The following is a 12,966-nucleotide window of genomic DNA, read 5'->3' as shown; positions in this document are numbered from 1 at the left end:
GACACATACAAAGTCAAGGACTAAAATCAGGCCTCTAAAGCAGTTACCACTTGCAACCACCTACCCTGCCGTTCTGACAGAGATTGCCAGTGCCACCAGTCAGTCTGAAAACCCAGTGAAGCAACTCCTGAACAACTCAAGCCTGTTTATTAAGGTACATAGATCCACTTTTAATTTAATGCTTAGCTGAGACCGGCAGCAGCACAGAAGCTGATTCATAAATTGTGCAGAAATCTTTGTCAGAGGTCAGGCAACAACTTGGGCAGCCCCCCTCTGGGCCATCAGATTTTATTCTGCTTCTCCATGTGAATGAACCCTTGGACTTCATCACTATTTACAAGTTAGTAAATGACAATCCTTCCAAAAGCAATTGTTTCAGAACAACAGGGCTACTTCATATGCTTTCCAGAGTATTATTTTACTAAGTGCTTTACAGACTCTCAGTTTCTGCTGGTTACACTTTTTTTTTTTTTTTTCACTTATTTGAAATTTTCACAGACACAAATGAAGCAGAAATGAGTGTTTGCTGCACATCTTCCTTTGAACCTCAATAAGTGTGTTAAGTTACTGTCTCCACATTGGAAAATCTCTCTTTCAGACACTCGGGTGCAAATATTTAGCAAATTCAGAAGTATTATATAGCAAATCATGTAGGCTCTTATGTACATGTTTTTATTATACAGAGTAAACAATCAAAGTAGTTGTTGATTTTAAATGATAAACTTTTATTCTGAATATACTGTTTTTGCACAAGAATTAACGCAACAGTTCTAGGATTATAAACTTTTAATAACATTATTGTACAAATTTTTACAAAAAAAATATTTTTTCAGGCTTGTCAAGTTCCACAAAAGTGTCAAGAGAACACAAGAAAAGAGAGAAAGACCCGCTTGCCTTGTAAAAGCAATCAAGCCTTTTTTTGCAGAAACACACACTGAGCATTTCGATAAAAATATCTCAGAAAGCATGATCCAGACATTCCATACAACACAAGAAGACAGCTTTGTCAGATCACAATCGCAGTTTCATGGCATCTGAACAAGACAGTATCCCTTTAGCCTCAGTGAAGTTATTTCTTCAAGATGATGTTTTTCTTTTAAACCATAAACAGGACAGATGAAAGTAGCTGGGAAGAGGGTGAGGCTGACTTTTCAAAACTCTTGAATTGTTTTCAGTGTTTTAATCTTTTTACAGTAGTGTACAATGAGTATTAACAATATTAACATTGTGGTATGAAAAAAAAAAAAAATCTGGCCTATGTTAAAGGCTTGGATGTCTGATGAAAGTAGGGTAAAATTTATCCCAAGGAAGGAGTTATTAAGATTTCACCTTCAGTCAACATTCCAGAAACAACTGAGTGCATTGCAGTGCCTTGCTGGCATTAATATACATCTTAATAAGCAGTGTACTAGTATCTGAACTTTTAGAACCGTGGGACTGAAGTTGTGTTTTGAAATTGAGACATATTAAGCACATTTTCTGAGCTTAGGTGTTAATGGGAACAAAAGGTCTTAATATCTCTTCAGTGATACCAAAAAAATCTTAACCACAGCAAGTAACACTTGGGTTGCAAAGGTCACTTAAAAGGGATACTGCCTATTTAAACCCAGTAAGGCCAGTTTTTAAGTTGGTAAAAGGAATATTATAGGAAAACTTACAAATGGCAGCAACACTGTTTTTTGTCAAGTTAAGCAGTAAAGCTTCGAGCATTAGAAACATGAAAAAGATCATACTAAAGTCCTAACGGTACAGGACCTAAAAATCTTGTCAATCAAACCTGCTATGTCATGTTAAAAACCTGTTACAAATATGGAACACGATCAGTGTTTTGGCAGTAATGCTGGTTGTTTAAATGAAAAACTATAAAGAAACCTTTCATGTTAAGTCCTCAGATCATATTTTGCACAGTGCCATGCTGCAACAACTGTAATGGTGGTTATTTATCAGATATACAATAGGCTGAATGACTTCTGGGTAAACAGAAACAGTTCCCTTAGTGTATTTAAAGGATCTGAGCAAATATCAATATAGCTTTTTATCTGGCTTTAAAAAAACCCCCAACTTTTTACAACATATTGTAATATGAAAATGTCTCAATTTAAAGCCTAGGATCAAGTTTCTTCTCTCACAGACAAGAGAAAATCACTATTATGCATGATGTGAGAATAAGGATACTCTTCTGCATGAGAGTATGTATTTATTCATGGACTTTATTTCTAACAGACTGGTATTCACATTTTGAGATAGCTTAAGTTCACATCACATTTTCTGTCCGTGTTTTGTAATTTGCAGCTATCTAGGCAGTGCATTAAAAAAAAAAAAAAAACCAACAACAACAAAAAAACCACCTTGACTATCACTTATATATAATAAATATATATTGCTTTCTGTAAAAAGAAATCAAAATTTCATTTTTTTTTTTTTTTTTCCCATTTAAAGTATTGAGTTCTATGGGGACCGTACTAAGTCCTTCTGGGAGGGCCAGATCCTGAGTTGCCTTATCAGATGAGTATAATGACTGGAAGGCTAAGTGTTTGTACAGAAACATGTTTCTTCAGGTTGTATAGAGGAGCAGAGGAGAGGAACGAAGAACATCTCCCTCTCTGGCTAACCTAGGAAAGCTAAAGCATCTGCATGGCATGGGCTTCTCCGTCCTTTTGTATTTCACAGAATCACAGAATGGTTGAGGTTGGAAGGGACCTCTGAAGGTCATCTAGTCCAACCACGCTGCTCAAGTAGGGACTACTAGAGCACGTGAACCAGGATTTTGTCCAGACGGTTTTTGAATATCTCCAGGGAGAGAGATTCCACAACCAGATTTGGGCACTCCAAGAGAAGTGGCATGAGAGCAAAAGCCATGGTTGTTTTCTGTGATAGCATAGCTTTGTGCCATCTTCCTTTCTGCCTACAGACCCAATGTTTATTAAGTAACTCAGAATATGGCCTACCAGCATAAGGAAAGTGTTCTGAAATGTTAAGCAATGTAACTTTTCCATGAAGAGTTTCTTTTGGGAAGCTAACTGAAAATTATAGGCTACTTAATATACTGACAATCTTTCTAGAAATGAAAAGAGCAAAATGCAAACTAATATGTATTTTAAGCAATCTTAGAGTAAAAGCTATGAGTGTAGTAAGCATTGGCCCAATCCTACACTTGTTCCTCCCATAAAATATCAATTGACCACATTAAGAAAAAATCCAGGATGCAGTCTCAGCATTAGAAAGACTCAAATAAATTATCAGGTGGTAACTGGTGATGAGGTGAAGTGCAGTACTACGACTGGAAGGAAGAGCTCCAAGATTATCTTCACCCGTATAATCAAAATTAGCTCACCTTCCCTGAGCAGGACTGAAGTCATCCAATGCAGTTAATTGTACTTCTAACCCCATGACTTTACTAGAGATATTTTTTAAAAAGCTAAGTCTGATCACTGAGTAAAAGGTCAGGTTTTATTTTTTTCACTCACTGTATTCCCAAACATGAGAAAATACATAGCTGGAGCCAAGGGACATGAGAAAAACAACAAACCAGCCATGTGTACAACTACAGTAGACATCTGATATTTTAAGCCATGCCACGGCTTTGAGTAGCTTCTTCAGTCTTCATAGGATATTAACGCATGCCCAATTATTTCTTCAAGCTTCTGTCATGATCAAAATTATATCAATCAATTGCCAGCATATACATACCAACGCTTTGTATTTTCTTATTTTTTAAGAGCTAGTGTATTGTGCCATGTTAATATTTGCATATTGCAGTTGTTAGCAGAATTGTACAATACCAGCAGAGTTGCACATTCATTGGCTTAGCTGTCTTGCAATACTGTTTAGTTCTGAAAACTATAAAAAAAGCGCAAATCATATTTTGCATCCACACTATGCTACACTGTAATATTGTCATTTACTGCACCAATCTGTATCATCAATGAGGTTGTATAAAAACAACTTCTAAAATGATTATTATTCACAATCAAGTATCAATGTGCATACGTATAGATTCAAGGCTCCCCATTTGTTTAGATTTTTTTCTAATCTCAGCAACCAGGACTTTTTGCTGTTAAATATGCTATTTTCTATAACAAATAGCAACAGCAGGATTTTTGATATTATGTGTGTTTTTATATGAAGGAAACAAAGGAGGAACCTGATATGAACCTTAGAGAACATATACTTCCAAAAATAAATGTGTTAAATCTGATTTTTATATACTTAAAATATCTGTACACACGTTTTCATGTGAGATTGCTATTCTGTAAAAAATCCAACTCAACTTTTTTTGTTACAATAGCTAAATTTACCCTATTTTCTCAGCTTTTTTCATTGCACAGTATATTCAGAGCTCTGTTTCATAATATAATTTAATATAATTTGATTGCAACACATTTCAATGTCCAGCTCCTCACACAATAAAAGAATCACTCTGTTACCTTTTCAATGAGTTATACTCTACCATCAAAGAAAACAAACTGAAAAACAATAACATAGCATCATCATCATGCAAAATACCCTTGGAAACCAACGTTCAAATACCACAGACATTTTTTATTCACAAGCATTTTTCTTTGAGCGTTTGAAGGATTTGACTAGCTTTATATATAACTGCATTGTGAAAAGGAGGTGAATATTACAATGAAATTAACATTTTTCTGACAGAAGATGACACTAAGTTTAAGATGAGAATCACTTTTTAGTTAAACTCTCAAGCACCTTTATAGTTCTAACGACAAATTTCCTCCTTCCTTCCTTCCTTCCTTTCTTCCTTCCTTCCTTCCAATGATTTAGCAACCTACCAAAACTTAGCGTGCTACATGATTCATTTTGGAAGAATAAACCACCCATCATAAAGCATTTAAATCATGCTGAACTTCTCATGAAGACTTGCCAATATTTTCATTTTACTCAACTAGTTTGGACAAAACTGATGTTCAAAGCAGTCATCAGGGTGCTAGTAACGTATATCAGGGAGAATGTTTTCTTTTTTCTTCCTTTTTTTTTTTTTTTTTAAATAAATGTTCATGTAAAAGAATATAAATCTTCAAGATATCCAAAGCTTAAAAGAAAGTAAAATCATATACATAAGCTATTGTCAGGGGAGCCCTTTTACATGAAGTCATCAATATTACAACAACAAACAAACAAAAAATAATCTTAGATTCCCCAGTGAAGCACAGAATTTTGTTTGGATGGCATAGATGATGCAGCATTCACACACGTTTAAGGATCCAACACTCCAACATGCAGCCACCGTGGGTGCCTTTATGAGTCTCACAATGAGTGATAACCAGACACGAGCACTGTTGTTCTGCTGCTGTCTGAATAGCTGACCCTTTTTAAAATGAAACTGAGGCTATCGTTTTGGCCGGGTCTTGATTGAGTTATGCAGGTTTTGGTTTAGCAAGGTCATAACTGGCAGTGTCTGCTGCCAGATAACAGCCAAAGCAGGACCAACTGAATTCCTACCATAGACCACAGTGATGGACTCAGGCCAGAGACACCACCGCAGTCAGCCGAATCTTCCTGTTGACAAGAAAAGAAGAAATAATTTAGCAGTAATTATAATTAAATTTCCTGAGAAGTAATCTACATTTTAGACTTCAACATTTTGAACTAGCCTTAAGGCATCCTTTTTGGTCTTACATACTTTGTTTTGCATAAAATAACAGCAAAATAATTCCTGGAAGTTTATCTGATTTTTGGTACAAAGAGTGGCATTATTACATTAACTATAAGCATGGGATGATTAAATACTTACAAGGCTTACTGCAGCCACTTATGAACTAGATGGGTTACTTACACAATCAAAAAATAAATGTGATGGAATATAACTGGGAGCCCCAGTAAACTACATCTATATTCCTTAAAATTTGGAGATTTTGTGTATCACTTTATTGCAAGGAAAGATGGCAAAATAGATAACTTTTCAACATAAGAAAACAAATACCAGAATATGTTCATGTCCATTTCATAAACATGATCACACATTAAAATGCATATGCTCTGCAGGTGAAGATAGGATCAAAGAGAATGAAAATCCTTTCTCTGACTCTGATGCTGTATTCAAGTATGAGAACCAAATTTTCTATTGCCTTTTGGACATTTGATGGAGTCTGTAGAGAAGACTCTCCAGTTTGAGGGCTCGCTCTGAGCTACACTTCTCTGTCATGCATCAGTGGACCTAACTATTCATTATGTCACACAGCAATCACACCTTTTTTACTCACCCCCTTTTACCATTAATCACTGTTATTTGGTCCCACTTTGCCTATAATGCGTAAAATCTTTCACATTATGGACTTATTCATTAGTCTGGCTGAAATACATTTGATGCCTGTTGTGAAGTCTGTAACATCTTTACACCTTCTTGTTTGTCAGGACTGATACAATCCATGTGTAGCTGCCTAAAACACCAGGATAATGTTCCAGCCGTCCCCTGTACTGCTCTGTCCACCAAGTCTGAGATTCATGGGTAGCTCTGAAGGATGAAAATGTTTGATCTTCCTCTTGTTTTCACTGTATTCTGTACCCATAGTATAAAAAAGCACTTTCTGTTTTCCAGGAGATCCCAAGCCACCAAGGAAAAGACAACGGTGTAGGTAGGAAGGGACTCGGGTACATTAGGAACTGGGGAAACTTCTTGAACAAGAGGAACACGTCCAGGGAAGGACAGACTGCACCTTAACAGTTACAGAGCCTGGCTGCTGGCACAGAAATTAAAAAGCTTTTAGAACAGAAAGCAAATGAAAGCCAACGGGTATGGAACAGCTCCTAGTTCAGACTGTCATATCACTGAGACATATGTAACTAATATTCAGTGTGCCTCAGAAAAGGCTAGAGGGGTTAGGGATAAAATGTACAATCAGGATAAATAAGGAAGGGTCAGTAAAACACCTTCAATTTATTGGCATATCTTTAAGCAAAACTTTCAAGTGCTTCTACACCAATGCTATGAATGGAATATAAAATTAAGATGGAGGAATGAAGACAAGTCATCAACAAATCATCCCAAAATAACAGACATATCAGAAACCTGGTGGAAGGACAATAATTAGTAGGACAGAGCATCGTGAGGCTACCAACTTTGTAAGAATGGCAGTGTAGGACCCAGAGCAGAAGGGTAGTAAAGGATATGTAGTAAAGGGTGTTTGAAGGAGAATACAAAGTGTAATAACATACAAAAAGTATTACAGGAAAAGAAAGTGTGTTAGAATCTCCATGGGTAAGAAATTTCAGAATCTCATAATAAAAATGTAATGCTAGGATTGCACTGCTGACCACCTGATCAAAGTGACAATATCAGTCATGAAATGTTATGTGAGATTATAGAAGCCACATATAAACTGGATCTATGCCTTATCAAAAAGAGATGTAGAGATCACATTTTTGGATATGATAAATGACTGCCTTTTGGAACAGTCAGTCTTTGAATCTTTAGTGGTGCATGAGGCTCTTTTCAAAACTATTAGCAGAGAGCTGCTCTGTATAGTTGTAGTATAGCTCTAGTAGGATTGAGCAATACAAGTTAGCATTGTTGTGTGAGAGATCAGGCCAAACAAATCCAAACCAAAAGATACTGATTTCAAGAAAGGGAACAACATGAAAATCATCAAAAGCAGTTAAAAAAAACCCCAAAACAACCCCAAACAACCCAAAACCAAGAAAACGGAAAAAAACCCAAACCTTAACAAACAAAAAACAGAAAGCAGGAAAAAAAACCTGGAAGAGGCATCTCAAAAAACAAGTCTCTCACAAGGATCCAGAAGAATATTTAGAGATATCGCATTAGATATCCAGGTAAAATGAATGCCACAATGAGAACAACCACCCAAACATCCCCCCACTCCTCTCTCCCGAAAACCGAAGTCCAAAACAAATGAAAAAACACCAGTCCCCCACACACACCCCCCAAAAAACACAAAACCAAAACCAAAACCCCAAAGAAAAAACCCTGCATGAATCAGTAAGGAAATCAAGTACACTGTCATAGGGAAAAAGCCAGAATTTAAGAAATCAAGTTTACTGAAATGGCCAAGAACAGGAAAGCACATAAGAACAGCAGATTAGATATAAACAGGAAATTAGGAGGGCTGATAAAGAATTTTTTATGACCTCTCTGCAAATATGGTGAAAATTATAGTAGAAAGTTTTGAATAAATCAAAAGCACGAAGACAAATATGGAGTTAGGGTAACTGCTTAATAACAGAGGTGTAAAGAGGGAACTCGGGGATTACAGGGCATAGCAAAGGACTTCAACAAGTTCTTTGTGTCAGTTTTAAGAGATGAACACTTTAAAGAGACTCCCATCACACACATTGCATTCTTTAAAGGTCAGAGAGGTCAAAGGAATCAGAATCAGTTTGGAATAAATCAAATGAAGCAGACAAAATAGATTCAATATGTCATTAGGAACTATAGCATTCACCAACAGAAATTTCACTCTGAGCAAAGAGCTCACGTTACCTGCCGTTCTTTATCAATAATAGCCATTTCCGGACATGTCTCTGTCATACAAACTTTATAATTCAGTTCTATAATTTTGACTTAGGCTTTAGTTTTAGTTGATTGCACTCGACAAGTTCAAAATTCCCAAGGTTTCTGGTCAACAAATAAGTCATAAGTGAACACTGCTGCACCAGATTTGGAGTAGGAAGCTAAGATTTGAAGATGCACTGAACTTTCTGGTTTATTTAGCTTAGCTCAGTCACTTTTTGCATCTGCATTGTGTCTTCACATGCAGCTTTATTTCTGTTCAAAGCACCTAAAAATAACTGTTGCTTCTTCCTCACATTGAGTACCATCAGAAGCAGAATTATCAGTAAAGGTTTTTTCTCATATTAATTCGATGAACAGTACTCAGTGCTACCTCTTAGCATTTAAGATTCTTAGCACTAAAATTACTTAGAAGAGTCATCTTTGAAGTAATGGTCTAAAGTAAAGCACAAGGTTTAAAACTTTCTGGCAGAGGAGAGATGTCTGGAGAGTAAGTAAGAAGTAAATTGAAGGGCTTAGTATTGTCATTATATTGAAAATGGCATCCAGTATGGATCCAGAGTAGATGGACCTCCAAATATAGAATTACACAGTACTCAGCTTTCATGTCACCTCTGCATTTGACCAAATATTAGGTAAATTCTGTCAACAAATTAATCATACCACTACATGTACTTGAAAAAAACCCACCACTCTTTTGCCCATTTCTATTTGCTTTCTGAGATTTTTTTTTTTTTTTTTTTTAAACTACATCACAACTTATGGGCACAGCTTTTTAGTTCCAAAGTTATACTATGCAATATTCCTATTGGATTAAAAAAAAATATTTTAATATCTCTTTCTCACTCCCTAAGACTACACAGAACAGTTTTTGAAGGATTGACAATTCACAACAGTGGAGAATGTCTTGGAAGCCTTATACAGGAGAGGCATCTTATTATGAATGACAAAGTCAAACTGTACTGGACAAAATTATACAAGGTTCATACATATATTTCAAGGTTGGCAAGATTTTAACATCATATTGATCAAAGTGACATTGAATTTCTGAGGTCTGTAAACCAATTCACAGTGCTAAACCAGCGACTCTGCCAAGAACAATTTCTAAGTATTCTCTCTGGAATCAGTTATTCTTTTGTGTCCTAAGCCAAGACAAAAATAGTAGTGGCAAAGAAGGTACAGTAAATCCTATCTAAATTACTTTTTCCTTCCCAGCATTGCACATTGTAATTTTCTTACGTGCTCTAACTGTTGTGAACATTACAAGAAACATATCAAAAAAAAAAAAAAAAAAAAAGGAGAAAGCCTGATTACATGCTGATTTACATAAATTAAAAAAAACCCAAGTTTTATGGAAATAAGTTGGATCCCACCATTAATTTGCAACCAGACAGAGCAAAACTGTCAGTTTTGAATGTTCTTCAAAATGTTTTGGGTTTTTTTAAAGATTCCTGAGCTTTAAAAAAACTTCTCACCTATTTCCTGTAAATATTTTTTTTTATTATTATTTCTTATAAAATTTCTTATAAAAAATTACATAGTATCATTTTATCTTGACTTTACCTTATTTTTACCTCTGCCAGTGCAATTAAACAGCAAAGTATTTTTAAGCAGTGTCACTACAATTTTCCAGCCCATTACAGGAGTCACTACTATATTAGTCACACAGAAAAACTGAATAACCAACAGATCAGTTGGGGATGTCCTCTGTTGTCTTCAAAACAATATTCTGTATATAATTTCTCTTTGAAAAGAGAAAGAATTGGAAAATAAATTGGAAAGAATCCTTGTTAGGCAGTTTCATTTCATCAGAGGTGTATCAGAAATTTCTTGCATTAATAAGTTACATGTCAAATTTCCTTGTGTGCTTGAGGTAGAGAAGTGTCAAATCCAAATGTCATCTACTTCATGTCATGCCTAACTCTGATAACTCTAGAGAGGGTTATTTTACAACATCACACACTATCAAAATTATTCAGCACTTGCAGAATAGAAATGAATTCTTTTATAAAACCATATATTCATTGTGAAGTATCAAACCCACATATTCATTGCTATATGTCAACATTTCCTTCAAGGCAGTGCCAGTCCAAAATTTTAAAGACCCCTGTGGAAATATAAATACATGTATATACATATATATACACATATATGTCTAAGTCTATAAACACTTGTTACTCCTTTAGAAGTATACTGTAACTACTTAATGTACTAAAACTCTGTCTTGAAACCTTAGTCATTTATCAGAACCCATTGTGCTACACTGACTGTAAAAAGGATGAAAGAACAAATGCAACAGAGCTTCTGATCTGGCCTTTGATATCAATTAGTTACCCCAAAGTTATACCTTTTATAAGTATATATTTTAAATACTTCATATTGCCTGGGGAACACTTTTACTCAAGCGTCATTTCAAGTTCCAATGAATGGTCTTTCATAAATTTTGTGTTACTCTTCTTTGTCTGGACTGCCACACAAAGCTGTCAAAAGTGTATAGCTACCCACACATAGGCAGGGGTACAGCCAATCCCATCAAGAAGTACACAGTTGTCTGGGCTGCTAATCAGCCTCAAAGCTCCCACTGACATCCTTGGGAGCTGACAGAAATAAGACATTCCCAGAAGGGGCTAAAAACTTGTAGCGGAGTTCTTTTTATTCTTAGTCATAGCAAAGAAAAACAGTGTGCATGTACAGAGTAAGAGCAAGCTATTCAAGGGGGTGATAAAGACCATTTTGTTATCTTAGATGAAAAAAAAAAAAATCCAGCTGCCATTATTGAACCTGATCAGCTGGTTTATATCTGTGTTGGCTTCAGTGATTTTAATAAAACCATACAGAATAATGTCCACTGACAGCCCATTTCCAAAATCACAAAGTTATTAAAAAAAGGATAGATGAACAGAACTACCTTTATAACTTTCTGCTGCCAAAAGTCTATCAGCTAAAATGATATTTCCTGGGTTTCCCAGTATTTTGGTTTGCCTTCTTGAGCAGAAAGACCATTTTGGACATAAAGTATTCAGCTCAAGGTGAGTCTTTGCTGCTTTATGTACATTGGACAGTAGCTTTTTAATTAAAATCAGGTTACTTGAAGAGCAAATTCATGAGTAAGAAGAACATGAGATGTTAATCTTCTAGATTTTAATGCGAAATACCACTGGCTTAGAGGGAGGGACTTTCACCCTTCCTAACAACCTTCGGCCAAGTCTGTGCAAGTTCCTAAGTTTACTAGAAATCAGGTCTTTTAAATACAGGATAGGAAACTTCAAAATTACTCAAATACTGCTGTTAAACAGAACTTTATGCTTTTTTTTCCCTGATGTTGAGTGATATAAATTCAAATTTCCTGCAAGTATAAAGAGGATATAAATTATTGAGAAAATCACTGTACTAAATTGATACAATTTTCAATATTTTACTACATGAACTCTGAAAAATGACCACCGAGTTTCCATTTCTGCCTTTCTGTTGGCTTGACTTTGATAGACATGTTAGTATCTCCCTCTAGTGGTTTTCTGAGTAATAATATGGAGCAGAAACCCCTCCAGTATACAAGGTCTTGAATTTTATTCTCTTTAGATCAGCAGTTCTCTTGCACAGATGTCACTAGCACAGCAGTGCACACTCTCACACCATTAAATGCAACACAGTCTAAAATGTCAAAGCGCTTGTTATGAACCCCAGAGTCTGCACTAGGTCAACATGCAGGACTTCATGTACCCATACATTGCACTAGAAGAAAAAAAACACTTCTGCTGAAATTAGGTAATGAATATGTTTAGGTTGCAAAAACTTAAAAAGTAAAAATGTGATTTTACTGAATTCATAGTTTAACCAAATTGATGTGCAGTATTACCTTCCATCATTAACATTTGCTTTAATTTGAATGCAGTGAAAACTCCTTACTCTTCTCAACAGAAACACTTACTCTTACACAGAGCACTCATACTTGCTATCCCTACGTACAGCTTCACTTTCACAGTTATTATAGTCTGTTCTAATTACTTTGTACCTTTGTTTGACTCCGTGCAGAAAACTTTCTGCTCTTGTTTCATTTTCCGAGACAAGGGAAGAACATTTTGAAGGGAACGACACTGACTCAGCTGGTACATGTGCAACCTCAAAGAGCCGCCCATATAAACCCAACAGGTTCCCGTGTCTTTGTATTTGCTATGGGAGAGGCCCTTGTGTTCTATGACTGTGATTTATAAGGCTCCAGACAGGGCTTTTTCATATTTAATTTCCCTTAATAGTGCAATAGTAATTTGCTCCAGATTGTTTCATTTGGGACTCACTTCATTCTGTTTTCTTTTGTATGCTTAGTAAGTAAAAAAGTCTGCTAATTTTTTAAGCCAAGAACAAAACAAAAAATTAGAGAAAGTAACTGACCATCCACACCACATGAAAACTTGCAGAAAAATGCAGATAGGAGCGGACGTCATGGCAGAGGCACGACTCGTTGTGCATATAGGCTGATC

General features: G+C 35.7%; 1 protein-coding gene across 1 annotated transcript in view; it reads right to left on the bottom strand.

Moving 5' to 3' along the window:
- Positions 1-4,999: 4,999 nt before the first annotated feature.
- CACNA2D1 (calcium voltage-gated channel auxiliary subunit alpha2delta 1) overlaps positions 5,000-12,966 on the bottom strand; it is a gene marked incomplete at its 5' end in the record, with an annotated part of 76,947 nt that continues 68,980 nt past the window's right edge. The window contains one exon of the mRNA XM_029083531.1: positions 5,000-5,517. Coding sequence (XP_028939364.1) covers positions 5,401-5,517 — 117 coding nt within the window. The remainder of the gene's footprint in view (positions 5,518-12,966) is intronic.

The sequence above is a fragment of the Antrostomus carolinensis genome, unplaced genomic scaffold (assembly GCF_000700745.2).
Source record: "Antrostomus carolinensis isolate BGI_N321 unplaced genomic scaffold, ASM70074v2 scaffold6272, whole genome shotgun sequence".
Taxonomy (NCBI): domain Eukaryota; kingdom Metazoa; phylum Chordata; class Aves; order Caprimulgiformes; family Caprimulgidae; genus Antrostomus; species Antrostomus carolinensis.
Note: the sequence above shows the minus strand (reverse complement) of the source record. Positions and strands in the feature narration are given on the sequence as shown.